Source organism: Mobula hypostoma, chromosome 5 (assembly GCF_963921235.1).
Source record: "Mobula hypostoma chromosome 5, sMobHyp1.1, whole genome shotgun sequence".
Lineage (NCBI taxonomy): Eukaryota > Metazoa > Chordata > Chondrichthyes > Myliobatiformes > Myliobatidae > Mobula > Mobula hypostoma.
The window spans coordinates 8,881,881-8,904,538 of NC_086101.1; the positions used below are offsets into that span (position 1 = coordinate 8,881,881).

Genomic DNA, 22,658 nt, shown 5'->3' on the forward strand with positions numbered 1-22,658 from the left:
CAGCAGGTCAGACTGCATCTATGGAAATGACAAATGATGAAGAAGGGAGGGGGGACAGAATTATTTTCTGGAAGCAGAAATAAAATTCATGCCATCAGGTTGGAGGGTACCCAGACATAATATACGTTGTTTTTCCTTCACACAAGGGAAAGCTATGTACTGACAGGTTGGAATGGGAATGAGAATTGAAATTAAAATGTTTGGCCACCAGGAAGTTCTATCTTTGGCAGATGGAGCAGAGGTGTTTGACAAAGCAGTCCCCAATTTACAACAAGTCACATCAATGTAGAGCAACATTGGGAGCGGCAAACTAAATAAATGACCCCAGCAGATGAAGTGTTGCCTCAGTTGGAAGGATTTTTTGGGTCCTTGAATGGAGGTGGGGGAGGAGGTGAATAGGTACTTTGGCTGCTTGCTGGGATAAGTGTCAGGAGTGAGATTAGTAGGGAGGGTGAATGGACAAGGAAGTCATGGAGGGAGTGATCCCTGCAGAAAGTAGAGAAGGGAGGAGGTAAAGATATGTTTGAGGACACGAATACAGTGGGGCAAGAGCACCCAGGAGCAGGGTCGGACAACAGGCCAACTGCTGTCTCGCTTTTAAGGAATTGCCCCTTTCAGTTCTGCCTTATATTGAACCAGGTTCCGCGCTCCGGGTTCACTTATATTTATTCAGACCTCTTTAATGTGTTTCTGATCCTACACTGATGTGGAAGTTGCCGCGATTCCTTCTCAGAGAATACTTGTACCTACGTTACGTTCATTCCCGAGACTGCAGCGCGCCTACTGGACAATCGCGGTACTGCAGGGGTTCAGCAGCTCCCAAAAGTGAAAGGATCCTGAACCAGGAAGTGCCGGGAATTAACATGGCTTCGAAAGGACAGGTCGAGAGTTGGACCGAGGAAGCCATCTGTCCCATTTGCTTGGATTTCTTCATCGATCCGGTTATACTGGAGTGTGGACACAACTACTGCCGCTCCTGTATCACACGGTGTTGGGAAAGGGAGGAGAGAAACTCCTGCCCGGAATGTAGAGAGGCGTTTGCAGACCGCACCCTAAGGGTCAATCGAGCCTTAGCAAATCTGTCTGAGAGAGCTCGAAAACTAAATCTGAATCCGAAAGAGAAGGAAAGTAAACTTCACTGCGAGGAACATGAGGAAGAACTGAAGCTGTTTTGTGAGACGGACAAGAAACTGATCTGTCTGATCTGTAGAGATGCGCGGGAACACAAGTCTCACAACTTCATGCCGATGAAAGAAGCTGTTGTAGTTTACAAGGTAAAAATAACCCGTTTTCGATCGTCTTTTTGTCTGATCCAAAAGTGTCATCTTTTTGTCTAATCTATTCACTCTTTGATTCCCAGGATCAGGTTAAATCTTCCTTAGACTCTCTCACAAAAAAGAAATCGGATTTTCAGGAAATGGAGCAACAACAGAAAGAGAAGATTTCCGGAGTTCGGGTGAGGCTTCCAGAGCAGAATTTCCATATCGTTGTGTAGTTTTGTTCCCTTTAATGCAGAATAGCAGAGTATCGCAATCCCAGTAGCCTGGGATCGATCCTGACCCCCGGAGCTGTCTGCGTGGAGTTTGCACGTTCTCTCAGTAACCAGTACCTTCTCTGAGCTGACATTCCATGGTTGGGACGGTATACTGGCTACTGTAATTAACCCTGTGAAGGTGTTTGTATGTGAATCAGGTGGGAGTTAATGGGTCAGTGAGGAAGGCTGGGTTTCAGGGAAATGTGATCGAAGATCTGAGAACCACTTACTTACTGCCTGTTATGCCCCTGGCGTTTAGGACAGCAATGAAGGTCCTCCATCTCTGGCCGTGTCCATGTCTTCATTGAACATGTCAGTCGCTACTTCTCGGTTTTCACTACTTTCAGTCATGCAGGTCCTGAGTGGAGACTCAGGAATAACATGACACTCAGATGTAGAAAGACTCTTCATTGTTTCCGTAGCAATTCTGTTTTACCTGTCAGTATTGTTAGCCCTGAGCTGAACCCATGAACCTGGAGGACCAGTAGACCACTCTTACTCTGGCCTCTACCCTTTGACCTGTTTGGCATGGGTGACCCTACCAAGAGTCAAAGCATAAAGCCCACATTCCAGCCAATATAGTTCTTTGGGTCATTGAGGCACACAAGCCTCCAAACCCAACGGCAAGGATGTGGTCCTCTTGGATGATGATGGGCTGGATAGACCTTCCATATCATAAGGAAATACATCAGGGCCAAATAATAAACTAGCCTCTCCTTTCATTCGACAGAAACAGTCACAAAGCTTTCAGTCCCAGATCATATCCCAGTTTGATGAACTGCGCCGGATTATCACCAAGAAAGAGCAGCGCGCGCTCCGAGATCTCAGGGAAGAAGAGGAGAGGATTCTGAATCCAATGGAGATAAATCTTCGAGAGATTCAAGAGAATCTAAATTCTATTCAGGAGGAAATCTCTAAGTTACAGACACGGATGGATCAGAAGGACAATTTGATATTCCTCATGGTGAGAGATTTCAGTTTGGTTCTGTAAAAGTGCAGTCACAAAATGATGTATATTAAATCAGTGTGGGATTTACAAATACTGTAGTTGTAAACTGATTTAAACCTGGCAGATGGTTTCACTGTTCCGGACTGCTGTCATTCCCAAACCAGCCTCCGACAACATCTATACATCACAGGGCAGTCTGCAACCTTCTCAGGAGTGAGTTACTCTGATCAGAGCACTGAGCTGGTGATCGTTTCTGTGATTCCCACGTATAATATCCCCTGATAGAGTAACAGCCAATTACGGTCAGAGGCTGTGAGTGTGTCTGGTGTGGTGGGTGTGAGGGTCTGTCTGCCGATCGTTGGGAACTGAGGTTGACTTGCAGAATGTGACCCACACATCAGATTTACCATCAATATCTGGTTTGTATCAGGTTCACTGTTTTGGAGAATTTTGTACCATCTGTTTTGTTTTTCTGTTATGTTCTTTTTCAGATTATAATCCCATTTTCCATCAAAGACAGGTCTTTCAGCCCTTCTTCTCCTATCAGCTTCCCTGCTTCACAAGCAACCTCCCACACCTTCACCACACAGAGCAACAGTGACCCCAACTCCATGGTCCCCCATGTGTTTATGCAGCTTCCCCATTACATTCAATCTCTGCTGTTCCACTTCAACCTCTCCTGTGGCAGTGAGTCCACGTTCTCTTCACCACATTTCTTGTGGCATTTATTAACAACTAACTGATGTTCATCTTTGACTTTTGGTCTCTGCCCAAGCAGAAATATTTTCTCTACTCCCACCCCATCAAATCCATTCGGAATCTTAAATTCCTCCATCTGATTCTCCCTGACATCATATCCAGATAAAAATACAAAACCTGTCCAGTGTCTCCTGTAAGTTCCATCCTCTCAGTTATGGTACAATTTTCATAAACATTCCTTGCGCTTACTCCCGTGGTTCTGTGTCCCTCTTTCATGCTTTATGAAAACAGGTTGAGTGCACTCGTCCCTTTGAGGTTGAGAGGCATTGATCGTGTGGATAGTCAGAGGCTCTTTCCCAGGGCTGAAATGAGTGCCACAAGAGGGCACAGGTTTAAGGTGCTTAGGAGTAGGTACAAAGGAGATGTAAGGGGTAGGTTTTTTTTTACGCAGAGGGTGGTGAGTGTGTGGAATGAGCTGCCGGCAACTGTGGTGGAGGCGAAAATGATAGGGTCTGTTAAGAGACTTTTGGATAGATACATGGAGCTTAGAAAAGTAGGGGGCTATTGGTAGCACTAGTAATTTCTAAGGTAGGGACATGATCTGCACAATTTTGTGGGCCGAAGGGCCTATATTGTGCTGTAGGTTTTCTGTTTCTATATTTCTTTCACCATCTGTGTTAGTGGGAGTAAGTGGGAATTTTCAGCAGTTTGTAATAACTTGGCTCAGATTCCTGCTGTTCGGATGCTGACAGCCAGTCTCAGTCAATTGAGATCTGTGTTTTATTTATTTCAGGAGGAAGCTCGTCGGAAGAAGAGGTAGGACATGGTCTTTACTGAAGCTCTGGATGGATTTGTAAAATAGTTCAAACATTGCTGATGATCAATTTATAACCAGCTGTATAATATTTACAGGATTAGTGAGGATACCCTGACATTGTCTGTGACAGATGGTGCCCTACTGGCTGAAAAATTCGATCATCCCTATTTGCTGATAGCATCGGAAAAAGTGTTTGACGGCATTAAGCAAGGTAAAACGTAGAGTTTCATTTGTCCTTGTTTATGAGACACAGTTTCAAAGGTTCAAAGGTCAGAGAAATGTATACAGTATACATCCTGAAGTGCTTTTTCTTCACAACCATCCACGAAAACAGAGAAGTGCCCCAAAGAATGAACGGCAGTCAAATGTTAGAACCCTAATTACCCCTGCTCCCCTGCCTTCCGCGGGTAAGCGCTAACGAGCAACAGTTCCACTCCCCCCACCGGCAAAATTAAAGCGCACTCACCACCAGCACTCAGCGTGAGCTAAGCCATAGCAAAGACACAGACTTGCAGTTACCCCAAAGACTACATTGTTCACCCGACAGTTCAACACGCTGCAGGCTCTCTCTCTCCTAATAAGGGAGAAAGAGGTGACTCCATTTATCCAGCCAGCGGGAGAGATAACAAACAACTCGCTGGATTATGATGTTAAAAGTCCGTTACGTCACTTATACCGAGCCCTGTGCCTGAAGATCGCAAAGAGTCCTGGTCCCCAGGCACCCAGCAGATGTTCCAACTCCCCCAATGACACACGGGTCTCCTGTGGTGACACCGACCCTTGATTCGCCCGTCTGCAGTTGCTTGGGATCCTTGGCTTCTGAAAAGATGCCGAGATCGTGGGCTGAGACTTCAGTATGTTGAATAGCAGCTGATTGTGGAACCCCGAGAGCGGGTCCCATTCTCACAAAGAACCGTAGTCAGCATCTAACTCCAGGTCAGGGTCTCCAAAAGAACCCTGAAAGGGAAAAACAGAGATATTAAAGATGGAAATAGAGCTGTTTCCGAAGATGCAAGCAAAGAAGTCACTGTTGGGAGCCATAACAACTTCACTCTGCCTCCTTGATATAATTAGATGCAAAATATGGCTGTAATAATACGGCTGAAGGGGAACAAGAGACAATAAGACATAGGAGCAGAATTAGTCTATCTGGCCCATCTTTGACCCTCCTTTGAACCCTCCCCAATGCCATCACATCTTTTCTCAGATCAGGAGCCCAAAACTGTTCACAATACTCAAGGTGAGGCCTCACCAGTGCCTCATAAAGCCTCAGCAACACATCCCTGCTCTTGTATTCTAGATCTCTTGAATTGAATACTAACATGGCATTTGCCTTCCTCACCACCGACTCAACCAGCAAGTTAACCTTCAGGTTGTTCTACCCAAGGACTCCCAAGTCTCACTGCATTTCAGATTTTTGGATTTTCTCCTCACTTAGAATACAGTCTGCAGATTTATTTCTACCACCAAAGTGCATGACCATGCTTTATCCAATATTGTATTTCATTTTCTCCTTTCTTCCCCATTCTCCTAATCTGTCTAAGTCCTTCTGCAGCCTACCTACTTCCTCAACACTACCTTCCCCTCCACCAATCTTTGTATCATCTGCCAGCTTGGCAACAAAACCATCTATTCCATCATCTAAATCATTTACATACAGCATAAAAAGAAGTGGTCCCAACATCGACCCCTGCGGAACACCACTAGTCTGGCACTAGATAGACTGGCAAATGATACCTAAAGGGTTGACGGTGGATATGCAATGGCAAGCATTTAAAGATCGCATGGATGAACTACAACAATTGTTCATCCCAGTTTGGCAAAAGAATAAACCAGGGAATGTAGTGCACCCATGGCTGACAAGGGAAATTAGGGATAGTATCAATTCCAAAGAAGAAACATACAAATTAGCCCAAAAAAGTGGCTCACCTGAGGACTGGGAGAAATTCAGAGTCCAGCAGAGGAGGGCAATGGGCTTAATTAGGAAAGGGAAAAAAGATTATGAGAGAAAGCTGGCAGGGAACATAAAAACTGACTGTAAAAGCTTTTATAGATATGTGAAAAGAAAAAGATTGGTTAAGACAAATGTAGGTCCGTTACAGTCAGAAACACGTGAATTGATCATGGGGAGCAAGGACATGGCAGACCAATTGAATAATTACTTTGGTTCTGTCTTCACTAAGGAGGAGATAAATAATCTTCTGAAAGTAATAGGGGACCGAGGGTCTAGTGAGATAGAGGAACTGTGGGAAATGCATGTTAGTAAGGAAGTGGTGTTAGGTAAATTGAAGGGATTAAAGGCAGATAAATCCCCAGGGCCAGATGGTCTGCATCCCAGACTGCTTAAGGAAGTAGCCCAAGAAATCGTGGATTCATTAGTGATAATTTTTCAAAACTCTTTAGATTCTGGATGAGTTCCTGAGGATTGGAGGGTGGCTAATGTAACCCCACTTTTTAAAAAAAGGAGGGAGAGAGAAACTGGGGAATTATAGACCGGTTAGCCTAATGTCGGTGATGGGGAAAATGCTAGAGTCAGTTATCAAAAATGTGACAACAGCACATTTAGAAAGCGGTGAAATCATTGGACAAAGTCAGCATGGATTTGTGACAGGAAAATCATGTCTGACGAATCTCAAAGAATTTTTGAGGATGTAACTAGTAGCGTGGATAGGGGAGAACCGGTGGATGTGTTATATTTAGATTTTGAAAAGGCTTTTGACAAGGTCCCACACAGGAGATTAGTGTGCAAACTTAAAGCACATGGTGTGGGGGGGGGGGGTATGGTATTGATGTGGATAGAGAATTGGTTGGCAGACAAGAAGCAAAGAGTGGGAATAAAAGGGACCTTTCCAGAATGGCAGGCAGTGACTAGTGGGGTACCGCAAGGCTCAGTGCTGGGACCCCAATTGTTTACAATATATATTAATGACTTAGACGAGGGAATTAAATGTAGCATCTCCAAGTTTGCGGATGACACGAAGCTGGGCGGCGGTGTCAGCTGTGAGGAGGATGCTAAGAGGATGCAGGGTGACTTGGATAGGTTAGGTGAGTGGGCAAATTCATGGCAGATTCAATTTAATGTGGATAAGTGTGAGGTTATCCACTTTGGTGGCAAGAAGAGGAAAACATATTGTTATCTGAATGGTGGCCAATTAAAAAAAGGGGAGGTGCAACGAGACCTGGGTGTCATTATACACCAGTCATTGAAAGTGGGCATGCAGGTACAGCAGGTGGTGAAAAAGGCGAATGGTATGCTGGCATTCATAGCAAGAGGATTCGAGTACAGGAGCAGGGAGGTACTACTGCAGTTGTACGAGGCCTTGGTGAGACCACACCTGGAGTATTGTGCGCAGTTTAGGTCCCCTAATTTGAGGAAAGACATCCTTACCATAGAGGGAGTACAAAGAAGGTTCACCAGATTGATTCCTGGGATGGCAGGACTTTCATATGATGAAAGACTGGATCGACTAGGCTTATACTGTTTGAAATTTAGAAGATTGAGGGGGGATCTTATTGAAACGTTAAAAATTCTAAAGGGATTGGACAGGGTAGATGCTGGAATATTGTTCTCGACTTTGGGAAGTCCAGAATGAGGGGTCACAGTTTGAGGGTAAAAGGGAAGCCTTTTAGGACCGAGATGAGGAAAAACTTCTTCACACAGAGAGTGGTGAATCTGTGGAATTCTCTGCCACAGGAAACAGTAGAGGCCAGTTCATTGACTATATATAAGAGGGAGCTAGATATGGCTCTTGTGGCTAGAGGGATCAGGGGGTATGGAGAGAAGGCAGGTACAGGGTTCTGAGTTGGATGATCAGCCATGATCATACTGAATGGCGGTGCAGGTTCAAAGGAACGAATGGCCTACTCCTGCACCTATTTTCTATGGTTCTATGTTTCTAGTCACTGGCAGCCAATGAGAAAATGATCCTTTTATTCCCAGTGGCTGCCTCCTACCAATCAACCAACTCTCTAAACATGCCAGTAACTTTCCTGTAATACCATGGGCTCTTAACTTGGTAGCAGCCTTGTGTGGCACCTTGTCAAAGGCCTTCTGAAAGTCCATTTAGGCAACTTCCCCTTCATCTATCCTATGTGTAATCTCGTCAAAGAATTCCAACAGGTTTGTCATGCAAGATTTTTCCTGAAGGAAACCATGCTGACTTTGTCCTATCTTGTCCTGTGTCACCAAGTACTCCATAACCTCAACCTTAATAATTGACTCGAACATCTTCCCATCCACTGAGGTCAGGCTAACTGTTCATAATATCCTTTCTGCTATCTTCCTCTTTTAAAGAATGGAGTGACATTTGCAATTTTCCAGTTGTCTGGCACCATGCCGGATTGCAATGATTTTTGAAAGATCATTTCTAATGCCTCCACAATCTGTACCGCTATCTGTTTCAGACCCCGAGTGTGCAGTTCATCTGGTCCGGGTGACTAATGTACCCTTGAGTCTTTCAGCTTTTTGAGCACATTCTCCCTTTTAAAATTAACTGCACTCACTTAGTTCATCTGCCACCTCCCTGGCCTCCGTTATTATTTCTCCGGCCTCATTTTCTAGCGATCCTACATCCACACTAATCTCTTTTTTTATTTTTACATACAGTACTTGAAAAAGCTTTTACTATCCACTTTGATATTGCTTGCTAGCTTGCTTTCATATTTCATCTTCTTCCTCCTAATGATTCTTTTAGTTGTACTGTGTAGTTTTCAAAAGCTTTTCAATCCTTTCTTCCCGCTAATTTTTGCTTTGTTTTATGCCTTTTCCTTTGCTTTTACATTACCTTTGACCTCCCTTGTATTATTTTTCCATTTGAGTATTTCTTTGTTTTTGGAATACACCATTCCTGCACCTTCTCATTTTCTCCCAGAAACTCACTCCATTGCTGCTCTGCTGTCATCCCTGCCACCATCTCCTCCCAAATTATTTTGTCCAAGTCCTTTCACCTATCACTGTAAATTCCCTTATTCCACTGTATTACTGCTATGTCAGACTTTAATTTCTCCCTATTGTTACGTACCCCGTAACTGGGTTGCCAAACCAGCAGAAATGGATCACTCAGTTGGAGTCTGGATTACTAGAACTAAGGAAGTTTTATTAAAGAAACAAGCAACACAGTAATCGAAAGGATAATAAATGCAACAGTTCAGCAATGATAACCACACATGTGCACAGAATTAAGATAACAGCATCAATCAAGCTCTATCGTTGTCTAGGGGTAAATGACCAAATTTAAAAGTGACTCAAAGTTCAGTCCAGTTTAGTAGTTCAGTTCGCAGTAATCGCTGCCACGGCGATGGACAACGTGGGGGGAGAGAGAGAGGGAACAGGAACAACTGATCATTCAGACACGGCTTCACTCACAGACCGACGATATGGCTCACAAGCAGCTTTTGGGCGGGTCCTTGGTGATGTCACCTGACGTCACCGACTGTGACCCCTCCTCCAGATGCGGTCGATCCTCTGCAGTGAACCCGGCACCCAGGCAAGGGCGGACACACACCGGGTTCCCGCTGATCGTACCTTTCCACCCTGGCCGTTGTCTGGTACTTTCCACTGACTCGTGAGAAGCGTACCGCTTCCAGGGTCTCGTTACCTCGGGTGGCGTGTGTCCTGCCTTAGCGAACTGGTCCCTTTTTATCCCCCTGCTGGGGTATCGCCTGTCCATCACTTCAAACAGTTCAAGGTTCAAAGGGGGGAGCCGCTCCAGACAGCTCTCTCTCCCCCGTCCCTTCATTACACATCTCCAGACGCTGCTCCATTGTTCCTTATCTCTCCTTCCCCTGAGGGCAGGTGGCAGACCACTTGCTGATGTCACTGATGCTAACCTAGGCCAGCAAACATCTTAATTTTATGTGTATTCTCGTCACACTATCAAATTTCAAGTTGGACTCAATCATTTTGTGATCACTGTGTCCTCGGTGTTCTATTACTTTAAACACCCTAATCACCCCCAGTTCATTCCATAACACCAAATCCAGTATTGCTGATCCCCCAGTAGGCTCAACGACAAACTGCTCTAAAAAGACATCTCATAGGCATTCAGCAAACTCACTCACTTGAGATCCATTTCCAACCTGATTTTCCCAATTGACCTGCATGTTGAAATCTCCCATAACTATCATAACATTGCCCTTTTGACACTCCTTTTTCCATATCCTGTTGTAATTTATGGTCCACATCCCAGCTACTATTGGGAGGCCTGTATATACCCTTGCAGTTTCTTGACTCAACTCAGAAGGATTCAACATCTTCCAATCCTATGTTACGTCCTTCTATTGATTTAGAAACATAGAAACATAGTAAACACAGCACAATACAGGCCCTTCAGCCCACAAAGCTGTGCCGAACACGTTCTTACCTTAGAAATTATGTCATTCTTTACCAGCAGAGACACGCCACCCACTCTGCCTGCCTTCCTGTCCCTCTAATACAACGTGTAACATTGGACATTCATCTCCCAACGACAACCATCCTTCAGCCACGATTCAGTGATGGCACAACATCATACTCAACAATCTGTAATAGTGCAACAAAATCATCCACCTTATTTCTTATCCTCTGTGCATTGAGATATAACACTTTGAGTACTGTATTTGCTACCCTTTTTGATTCTGCCTTCCTAAAGTACTGATACTCACCCTGTTGGCTGAGACTATGTCCCATCATCTGCCTGCTCTTCGTGACAGTCTGACTGGAGGCTATCTTTGTTTTTTTTTTACCATACTGCCTATCCTGTCCCTTCACTCTGGTTCCCACCTCCTGCCAAATTAGTTTAAACCCTCCCAAACTGCTCTAACAAACCTGCCCGCGAGAATATTGGTCCCCCTCGGTTCCAGGTGCAACTAGTTACTTTTGAACAGGTCGTACCTCCGCCAGAAGAGATCCCAATGGTCCAAGAACCTGAAGCCCTGTCCCTGCACCAGCATTTCAGCCACACATTAATTTGCCAAATCACAAACAAGCGAAAATCTGTAGATGCTGGAAATCCGAGCGACACAAACAAAATGCTGGAGGAAATCAGCAGGCAGGGAAAATCTACGGAACAAAAGTACACTTGACGTTTCGGTCTGAAATCCTTCGGCAGGACTGGAGGAAAAAAGCTGAGGAGTAGATTTGAAAGGTGGGGCAAGGAGAGAGAGAAACGCCAGGAGATACGTGATGGAGGGATGAAGCAAAGAGCTAGCAAGTTGACTGGTGAAAGAGACAGAAGGCCATGGAAGAAAGAAGAAGAAAGGGGAGGGGGAGGAGCACCAGACGGAGGCGATGGGTGGGCAAGGAGATAACGTGAGAGAGGGAAAGGGGATGGTAAATGGTGAAGGGTGGGGGGAGATGGATGCATTACTGGAAGTTTGGGAAATCGATGTTCATGCCATCAGGTTGGAGGCTGTCCAAACAGAATATAAGGTGTTGTTCCTCCACCATAAGTGTGGCCTTATCATGACGATAGAGAAGGCCATGGAGGGACATTTGGGAATGGGAAGTGGAAGTAAAATGGGTGACCATTGGGTGATCCTGCTTTTTCCGGCAGACGGAGCATAGACGCTCAGCGAAGCGGCCTGCCAATCTACGTCGGGTATCACGGGCAGACAAGAGGCCACGCCGGGAACTCTGAACACAGCATATGACCCTAACAGACTCACAGGTGAATTGTCACCTCACCTGGAAGGACTGTTTGGGGCTCTGAATGGAAGTGAGGGAGGAGGTGTAGGGGTGGGTGAAGCACCTTTCTGCTTGCAAGGATAAGTGTCAGGAGGGAGATCAGTGGGGATGGACGGATGGACAAGGATAAGTGTCAGGAAGGAGATCGGTGGGGAGGGACGGATGGACAAGGATAAGTGTCAGGAGGAAGATCAGTGGGGAGGGACGGATGGACAAGGATAAGTGTCAAGAGGGAGATCAGTGGGGAGGGACGGATGGACAAGGATAAGTGTCAGGAGGAAGATCAGTGGGGAGGGACGGATGGACAAGGATAAGTGTCAGGAGGGAGATCAGTGGAGAGGGACGGATGGACAGGGGTAAGTGTCAGGAGGGAGATCAGTGGGGAGGGACAGATGGACAAGGATAAGTGTCAGGAAGGAGATCGGTGGGGAGGGAAGGATGGACAAGGATAAGTGTCAGGAGGGAGATCAGTGGGGAGGGATGGATGGACAAGGATAAGTGTCAGGAGGGAGATCAGTGGGGAGGGACGGATGGACAGGGAGTCGTGTAGGGAGTGATCCTTGCAGAAAGCAGAAAGTCAGGGGGAGGAGGGAAAGATGTGTTTGGTGGTGGAATCTCGTTGGAGGTGGCAGAAGTTTCGGAGAATTATGCGCTGGATGCGGATGTTGGTGGGGTGGTAGGTGAGGACAAGAGGAACCCTATCCCTGGCAGCATGATGGCAGGAGGATGAGGTAAGAACAGACATGTGTGAAATGGAAGAGATGTGGTTGAGGGTAGCGTTGATGGTGGAGGAAGGGACCCGATGTCTTTTATAAACCAACAGGCTCTCACAGCCCACATCACGCACTTCCCGTTTCTACCTCTTACCCAAAATCCACAAACCTGCTTGTCCAGGTAGACCCGAGCAAATCTGCAGATGCTGGAATTTTAAGCAACACAGAAAAGTTGCTGGTGAACGCAGCAGACCAGGCAGCATCTCTAGGAAGAGGTACAGTCGATATTTTGGGCCGAGGCCCTTGGCCTGAAAGGTCGACTGTACCTCTTCCTAGAGATGCTGCCTGGCCTGCTGCGTTCACCAGCAACTTTGATGTGTGTTGTCCAGGTAGAGCCATTGTTTCAGCTTGTTCCTGCCTTACTGAACTCATAGCTGCATTTCTAGACTCTGTTTTATCCCCCCTGGTTCAGTCCCTTCCCACTTACATCCGTGACACCACACACACTCTTGACCTTTCAGGTACCCTGGCCCCTGTTGTAGCGTGGGTGAAATCACTGGAGAGACAGAGTCACTGGTAGATACAAAGCAGCTTCTTTATTCAACACAACAAGATACAGCAGGCATCATATGGACGGAGATGCTCAAGGTAGAAAGGTCTGCTAGCCCAATGTGGGCTCGATATTTATATGCTAAACACAAAAGGCAATTCCTATTTAGCAAGTTACAGACAATGCATAGACAATGCTTTCTTTTGAAGCTACAAACAAAACATTACACCTTCTGACTTCACCCTTTCCTCGTGACGCCAACATGTCTGGGTTGGTACTCACAGCCTTTAGGAGTGCAAGTCAAAGCCACAATACATTTATTTGGTATCTTATGTGCTAACATAGAGGACAATTAATATGTATGAAGTATGGATAAGGCTGTCTTCGAAATTACCTGTAAACTTCACACTTCCATCCGCAGCGCCTGGCTAGTATTCTGATATTCACAGCCTTTAGGAAATGCGTTGTTGTGAACTCAATCCACAGTACTTTGTCAAACAGGAGACTGGTGGTCAGAGTGATTTAACTGTAAATGAATCATCTACCCCAAAACTCACTCTAACAGCCCTCATCATCTTATTTTTACTATGGATGTCCCAGCCCCTGTACACCTCCATCCCCCACCAGGAAGGCCTCAAAGCTCTCCGTTCCTTTCTGAACACCAGTCCCAACCATGGATGGACATATCCATTCCCATCCACCACCACTCTCCTCCGCCTAGCGGAACATCCTCACTCTAGATAATTTCTCCTTTGGGTCCTCCCACTTCCTTCAAACAAAAGGGGTAGCCATGGGCACTTACATGGGTCCCAGCCATGCCTGCATGTTTATTGGCGACCTGGAACAGTTTATGTTGCAATCCTGCACTGGTGACTGCCCCGCACTTTTCTTTCGTTACATCAACAACTGTATCGATGCTGCTTCCTGTGTCCGTGCTGAAATTGTCGATTTCATCCACTTTGACTCCAACTTTCACCCTGTCCTCAGATTCACCTGGTCCATTTCCGACACTTCCTTTCCCTTTCTCGATCTCACAGTTTATATCTCCGGAGACAGCTTATCCACCGATGTCTATTATAGATCAACAGACTCTCACAACTACCTGGACTATACCTCGTCCAACCCTGCTACTTGTAAAAACGCCATCGCCTTCTCTCAATTCCTCCACCTTCATCGCATCTGCTCTCAGGATGAGGCTTTTCATTCCAGAACGAAGGAGATGTCCTCCTTTTCCAAGGAAAGGGGCTTCCCTTCCTCCACCATCAACGCTGCCCTCAACCGCAGCTCTTCCATTTCACACATATCTGCTCTTATGCCATCCTCCGGCCATGCTACGAGTGATAGGGTTCTTCTTGTCCTCGCCTACCACCCCAACTGCCTCCACGTCCTGCACATAATATTCTGAAACTTCCGCCATGTCCAACGGGATCCCACCACCAAACACATCTTTCCCTCCCCCGCCTCCCACTTTCTGCTTTCCACAGGGATTGCTCCCTACATGATTCCCTTGTCCATTCACCCCTCCCCACTGGTTTCCTTCCTGGCTGTTATCCTTGCAAGCAGAACAAGTGCTACACCTGCCCCTACATCTCCTCCCTCACTACCATTCAGGGCCCCAATCAGTCTTTCCAGGTGAGGTGTCACTCCAGGTGACTGGAGACCACTTCTCCGAGCATCTACGCTCCGTCTGCCAGAACAAGCGTGATCTCCCAATGCCACCCATTTTAATTCCACTTCCCATTCCGATATGTCTGTCCATGGCCACCTCCTCTGTCGGGATAAGGCCACACTAATGTCGGAGGAACAACACCTTATATTCCATTTGGGTAGCCTCCAACCTGATGGCATAAACATCGATTTCGCAAACTTCCAGTAATGCCTCCACAATCCGACCCTTCAACATTCCCCATCCCTTTTTCATCTCTCATGGTATCTACTTGCCTGAACACTGCCTCCCTCTGGGGCCCTCCCCCCACCCCCCCCCAGCCTTCTTTCTTCCATGGCCTTCTGTCTCTTTCACCAATCAACTTCCTAGCTCTTTGCTTCATCCCTCCCCTACCGAGTTTCACCTATCTTAAACACAAAATAATCTGCAGATGCTGGGGTCAAAGCAACACTCACAACACGCTGGGGGAACTCAGCAGGTCGGGCAGCATCCGTGCAAACGAACAGTCAACGTTTCAGGCCGGAACCCTTCGTCAGGACTGAAGAGGGAAGGGGCAGAGGCCCTATAAAGATGGTGAGGGGAGGGTGGGAAGGAGAAGGCTGGTAGGTGCCAGGTGAAAAACCAGTAAGGGGAAAGATAAAGGGGTGGGGGAGAGGAAGCAGGGAGGTGATAGGCAGGAAAGGTGAAGAAGGAATAGGGTAAAACACAATGGGTAGTAGAAGGAGGCGGAACCATGAGGAAGGTGATGGGCAGCTGGGGGAGGGGACAGAGTGAAACTGGGATGGGGGACGGGAGGGGGAGGGAATTACCGGAAGTTGGAGAATTCAATGTTCATACCAATGGGCTGGAGACTACCCAGACGGTATATGAGGTGTTGCTCCTCCAACCTGAGCTTAGCCTCATCATGGCAGTAGAGCAGGCCATGTATGGGCATATCCAAGTGGGAATGTGAATCAGAGCTGAAGTGGGTGGCAACCGGGAGATCCTGTTCATTGTGGCGGACGGAGTGGAGGTGCTCGACGAAGCGGACCCCCAATCTGTGTCGGGTTTCACCGATGCAGAGAAGGCCTCACCGGGAGCACAGGATGCAATAGATGACCCCAACAGACTCACAAGTGAAGTGTTGCCTCACCTGGAAGGACTGTTTGGGGCCCTGAATGGTGGCAAGAGAAGAGGTGTCACCTATGGCCTGGCGTTTCTCTCTCTCCTTCCCACACCTTCCAAATCTACTCCTCAGCTTTTTTTTCTTCAGTCCTGCTGAAAGGATTTGGCCCAAAACATTGACTGTACTTTTTTGCATAGATGCTGCCTGGCCTGCTGAGTTCCTCCAGAATGTAATAAATCATCCTGTTTCTACCCTCACTTGTGTGTGGCATAGGCATCAATCAAGAAATTACTTCCTGGGAGGTCCTGCTTCTCAGCTTTCTTCCGAGCTCTCTAAATTCTCTTTCCAGGACCTCCTTGCTCTGCGCTAACTGCCTATTCACATTTCCATTTCTCCTGACAGACTCCCAGCTACTCGCCTCCTGCAGCTTCGGGGTGACTACTTCCCTGTAACTCTGGTCAATTATCTCCTTACTCTCCTCTGCAATCCAAAGATCATTCAGCTGCTGCTCCAGATCCCAAAAATCTCCAAGGACTTGGGAGACCTTGTGCAGAACACCTTCAAGGTTAACTTGCAGGTTGAGTAGGTGGTGAGGAAGGCAAATGCCATGTTAGCATTCATTTCAAGAGGTCTAGAATACAAGAGCAAGGATGTGATGCTGAGGCTTTATAAGGCACTGGTGAGGCTTCACCTTGATTATTGTGAACAGTTTTGGGCCCCTCATCTTAGAAAAGTTGTGTTGGTATTGGAGAGGGTCCAGAGGAGGTTCACATGAATGATTCCGGGAATGAAATGGTTATCACATGAGTAAAGCTTGATGGCTCTGGGTCCGTACTGGCTGGAATTCAGAAGGATGAGGGCGGATTTCATTGAAACCTTTCGAATGTTGAAAGGCCTAGACAGCGTAGATGTGGAACAGATGTTTCCCACAGTAGGAGAATCCAAGACATGAGGGCACAGCCTCAGGATAGAGGGGCACCCTTTCAAAACACAAATGCGGAGAAATTTCTTTCACCAAAGAGTGGTGAATTTGTGGAATTTGCTGCCACATGCAGTTGTGGACACCAGGTCGTTGGGTGTATTTAAGGCAGAGATTGATAGGTTCTTGATTGGACATGGCATCAAAGGTTACAGGGAGAAGGCCGGAACCTGGAGTTGAGGAGGAGAAAGAAAAAGGATCAGTTATTATTGAATAGCGGAGCAGACTCGATGGGCCAGATGGGCTAATTCTGCTCCTATGTCTTATGGTCTTGTGCTCTAATATGGCCTTCAGGGAGCTGGAGCCGGATGCACTTCACACAGATGGTGTTCACTGGGAGACTCTGGTCTCCCAGGACTCCAACATCCAGCATGATGAACACACAACAGCTGTTTACTACACGAGGTACAGTAAGAGAAAAAAAGGGACCCTTAACATAAGCTAACCCAGAGCCAACGCCTCTTTAGAGCTGAAGACTCCTTTGTGCCAAAGCCAGACACTCCTACCCTCACCTACTACTACGATGTTGACTCAGGCCTAGGGGGCCGGCGTCGGGAACGATGACGGACTCTCCACTTCTCCCTCTCCCTCATCAGTGTGTTCAGTTCATCCACATTAGCCGTGCCGCTGTCTTCTGGGAGCGTGTTGACCATAGTCTTGGGAGGGCACCCAGGGTTTATCCTCCCATGCTTGGGTTCCCATATGATGATTAGGCTGGCAGGTAGCTCGGGGTGGCATAGACAGTGCCCCGCTAGTTGCAGTCTTCTCGCCTCGATTTTTGATTATGGCATTATGATGACAGACAACCCTACCCTCACCACTGACCTATTTCCAACAATGGCCGCTCCACTTGTTCCTTCCATACTTTTAAACAAGCGTCGCCAACCTGCGAGGAACCTCATCGCTGAGGCCTGCTCCTGCCGCTGATTGGGCCGTCAGAATGAGGCCAAACGCCTGCGAAGCTCTCCTTTTAAACAAGTGTCACCAACCTGATGGAAACCTCATCACTGTAGTCTGCTCATGTCTCTGATTGGGTCGTCAGAATTGAAATTAATTCCGGCACCAACCCCACCTGTTGGGAAGCATCACTGTCACATGTTCAGCTGGAGATGTCAAATCCCTGAACAGACCAACACAGGGGGCAACATACGACCAATACACGGCACTGTTATGTGAACCACTGCATCCTGATCCCATTCACACTGGACAAATACGCCATTGCATGAGTTTGAATCCCAACAGAGTATCTTTGGAATTAACATTCAATGAATGACATTAAAGGGGATAAAATCTGGTATCACTGTGGTGACAGGGATTGTCAGAAAAATACACCAGTCCTTCGTGCCGCTCACCCTGTCTGACCTGTCCGTGACCGCAGTCTGATTGACTCGGCTCTGTCCCCTGCTGGACTCGCGAGTCTCACTGTTGTTATCAAACCATCACATTGAAGCATTGTCAGACTGAGCCCGGAGGACACGCCAACCAGCATTGACCATGGTGAATGATGGGATAAGATCATGTAACCAGCCTAGCAAATCTCGGTTACACACTTGCACAAGGACGATCGATAGATTGTAGTCAGAGCATCAGCGTTGCACATTGTCAGTTTCCTACACACACACACACACACACACACACACACACACACACACACACACACACACACACCAGTGATAAATAACCCAGATACACCAGCAGACTGGAACACATCTTCAGAGACACGACACAAATTTACACTTAAGAATGAAGTCTGCCACCTTTATTCAATCTACCTATTTCTGTGGCACTGAACTGCCCTCTGAACTGACGTCACACCAACAGTTCACAGACAGACTCCAGGGTGAGATTCCTCAGGAGGATGATCTGGGAAGGGGTTTGGTAGATGTTGAACCCATGGCCCAACTCATCCATCCGGGCTAAGATGTCTTCTTGAGTATATCCCATTTCCGTGTGTTTGTCCCATATCCCTCTAACCATTCTTATCCGTGTACCTGTCTGAATGTATTTGAAAATATTTTAATTATACCATAGACCATAAGACTAAGATATAGGAGCAGAATTAGGCCATTTTGCCTATTGAGTGTGCTCTGCCATTTCATCATAGCTGATCCAATTTTCCTCTCGGTCCCAATCTCCTGCCATCTCCCCATATCCCTTCATGCCCTGACCAATCAAGAATCTATCACCCTCTGACTTAAATATAGATAAAAGGCTTCAATAGCAGCTTGTGGCAAAGAATTCCACAAATTCATCACTGTCTGACTACAGAAATTCCTCCAAATCTCTGTCCTAACAGAATGCTTCCCCATTTTGAGACTGTGTCTTCTGGCCTTAGAGACTCCCCCACCATAGGAAACATCCTCTCCATATCCACTCTGTCAAAGTCTTTCACCATTCGGTAGGTTTCAATGAGATCACCCCTCATTCTTCTGAATTCCAGTGAATACAGGCCCACAGCCATCAAACACTCTTCATATAACAAGCCATTCAACCTGGAGCCATTTTCATGAACCTCAATAGATAATAGACAATAGGTGCAGGAGTAGGCCATTCGGCCCTTCCAGCCAGCACCGCCATTCACTGTGATCATGGCTGATCATCCACAATCTGTTTCCAGTTCCTGCCTTATCACCATAACCTTTGATTCTGCTATCTTTAAGAGCTCTATCCATCTCTTTCTTGAAAGCATCCAGAGACTTGGCCTCCACAGCCTTCTGGGGCAGAGCATTCCATATATCCACCACTCTCTGGGTGAAAACGTTTTTCCTCAACTCCGTTCTAAATGGCCTACCCCTAATTCTTAAACTGTGGCCTCTGGTTCTGGACTCACCCATCAGCGGGAACATACTTCCTGCCTCCAGCGTGTCCAATTCCTTAATAATCTTATATGTTTCAATAAGATCCCCTCTCAGCTTTCTAAATTTCAGAGTATACAAGCCCAGTCGCTCCAATCTTTCAACATATGACAGTCCCGCCATCCCGGGAATTAACCTTGTGAACCTACGCTGCATTCCCTCAATAGCAAGAATGTCCTTCCTCAAATTTGGAAACCAAAACTGCACACAGTACTCCAGGTGTGGTCTCACCAGGGCCCTGTACAACTGCAGAAGGACCTCTTTGCTCTTATACTCAATTCCCCTTGTTATGAATTCAGCATGCCATTAGCTTTCTTCACTGCCTGCTGTACTTGCATGCTTGCTTTCAGTGACTGATGTACAAGAACACCTAGATCTCGCTGTACTTCCCCTTTTCCTAACTTGATTCCATTTAGATAATAATCTGCCTTCCTGTTCTTACCACCAAAGTGGATAACCTCACATTTATCCACATCAAGCTGCGTCTGCCATGCATCTGCCCACTCACCCGGCCTGTCCAAGTCACCCTGCATTCTCATAACATCCTCCTCACATTTCACACTGCCACCCAGCTTTGTGTCATCGGCAAATTTGCTAATGTTACTTTTAATTCCCTCATCTAAATCATTAATATATGTCGTAAACAGTTGCGGTCCCTTCACTGAACCCTGCGGTACCCCAGTGGTCACCGCCTGCCATTCCGAAAGGGACCCGTTAATCGCTACTCTGTTTTCTGTCAGCCAGCCAATTTTCAATCCATGTCAGTACTCTGCCCCCAATACCATGTGCTCTAATTTTGCCCACTAACCTCCTATGTGGGACTTTATCAAAGACTTTCTGAAAGTCCTGGTACACTACATCCACTGGCTCTCCCTTGTCTGTTTTCATAGTTATATCCTCAAAAAATTCCAGAAGATTAGTCAAGCACGATTTCCCCTTCATAAATTCATGTTGACTCGGACTGATCTTGTTACTGCTATCCAGATGTGTCGTAATTTCATCTTTTACAATTGACTCCAGCATCTTTCCCACCACCAATGTCAGGCTAACCGGTCTATAATTCCCTGTTTTCTCTCTTTCTCCCTTCTTGAAGACAGGGACAACATTAGCCACTCTCCAATCCACAGGAACTGATCCTGAATCTATAGAACATTAGAAAATGATTACCGCTGCGTCCACGATTTCTAAAGCCACTTCCCTGGGATGCAGACCATCAGGTCCCGGGGACTTATTAGTCTTCAGACCTAACAGTCTATCTAACACCATTTCCTGACTAATTAAAATTTCATTCAGTTCATCCATTACCCTAAATCCTTTGGTCACTATTCTATCTGGGAGATTGTTTGTGTCTTCCCTAGTGAAGACAGATCCAAAGTACCTGTTCAACTCATCTGCCATTTCCTTGTTCCCCATAATGAATTCACCCGTTTCTGTCTGCAAGGGCCCAACTATGGTCTTAACTACTTTTTTTTTTCCTTTTCACATATCTAAATAAGCTTTTACTATCCTCCTTTATATTCTTGGCTAGTTTACCTTCGTACCTCATTTTTCTCCGGGTATTGCCTTTTTGGTTACCTTCTGTTGCTCTTTAAATTTTCCCAATCTTCCGGCTTCCCACTCGTCTTTGCCATGTTATACCTCTTATCTTTTATTTTTATACTGTCCATTACTTCCCTTGTCAGCCACGGCCTACCCTTACTCCCCTGAGGATCTTTCTTCCTCTTTGGAGTGAACTGATCCTGCACCTTCCGCATTATTCCCAGAAACACTTGCTATTGCTGTTCCACTGTCATCCCTGCTAGGGTATTGTTCCATTGAACTTTGGCCAGCTCCTCCCTCATAGCACCATAATTCCCTTTGTTCAACTGTAATACTGACACTTTCGAATTTCCCTTCTCCCTCTCAAATTGTAGATTAAAACTTATAATATTATGGTCACTACCTCCTAATGGCTCCTTTACCTCGAGGTCCCTGATTAAATCCGGTTCATTGAACAACACTAAATCTAAAATTGAGTTCTCTCTGGTAGGCTCTAGTACAAGCTGTTCTCAGAATCCATCTCAGAGGGACTCCACAAACTCCCTTTCTTGGGGTCCAGTACCAACCTGATTCCTCCAGTCGACCTGCCTGTTGAAGTCCCCCATAACAGCTGTAGCATTACCTTTGTGACATGCCAATTTTAACTCTTGATTCAACTTACACCCTACATCCAGACTACTGTTTGGGGGCCTGTAGATAACTCCCATTAGGGTCTTTCTACCCTTAGAATTTCTCAGTTCTATCCATACTGACTCTATGTCTCCTGATTCTATGTCCCCCCTCGCAAGGGACTGAATATCATTCCTCATCACAGAGCCACCGCACCCCCTCTGCCCATCAGTCTGTCCTTTCGATAGGACGTGTTCCCTTGAATATTCATTTCCCAGGCCCTGTGCACTTGAAACCATGTCTCTGTTATTCCCACAACATCATACTTACCAATTTCCAACGGTGACTCAAGATCATCTACTTCATTTCTTGTACTCTGTGCATTCATATATAATACTTTTAATTCATTACTCCCCTCAACTCCCATATCAATTCCTATTTCACTTGGCCATACTGTAAGATCCCTTCTTGAGCTTTCGGCTCTGTTGATTCTGCTGTCTTTCTTAACTTTTCTTATTCTCACTTTCCCTTTATCTCCATCCTTATGTTTCCAGTTTGTCCCCTCCCCGCCCCCACTACTTAGTTTAAACACACCCGTGTTGCTGAGGCAAACATGCCTGCCAGAATGCTGGTGCCCCGCTTATTAAGGTGCAACCTGTTTGAACCTCTCCAGTTTCAGCTCATCCTTTCTAAGATAAAGGGCCCAAACCTGCTCATAATACTCCAAATGAGGCCTGGCCAGTGCTTTATAAAGTTTCAACATTACATTCTTGCTTTTATGTTCTTGTCTTCTTGAAATGAATCCTAAAACCACATTTACCTTCTTTACCACAGACTCAATCTGCAAATTAACATTTAAGGAATCCTGCACAAGGACTCCCAAGTCCCTTTGCACCTCAGTTTTTAAGATATATTTTCTCTCCATTTAGAATATAGTCAAGCCTTACATTTCTTCTACCAAAGTGCATGACCATACACTT

At 46.2% G+C, this 22,658-nt stretch overlaps 1 protein-coding gene across 3 annotated transcripts in view; it reads left to right on the plus strand.

The window, feature by feature from the left end:
* The first annotated feature begins 838 nt into the window (after positions 1-838).
* The window catches only part of LOC134346559 (nuclear factor 7, brain-like), a 48,470-nt gene continuing 26,650 nt past the window's right edge, over positions 839-22,658 (plus strand). Inside the window, exons 1-5 of one of the 3 annotated variants that reach the window (XM_063047977.1) lie at positions 839-1,274; positions 1,361-1,456; positions 2,265-2,498; positions 3,976-3,998; positions 4,095-4,210. In XM_063047977.1, the coding sequence (XP_062904047.1) occupies positions 864-1,274; positions 1,361-1,456; positions 2,265-2,498; positions 3,976-3,998; positions 4,095-4,210 (880 nt within the window). In that variant the 5' untranslated portion in view covers positions 839-863. The remainder of the gene's footprint in view (positions 1,275-1,360; positions 1,457-2,264; positions 2,499-3,975; positions 3,999-4,094; positions 4,211-22,658) is intronic. The other 2 variants (XM_063047976.1, XM_063047975.1) reach the window with 2 other exon arrangements.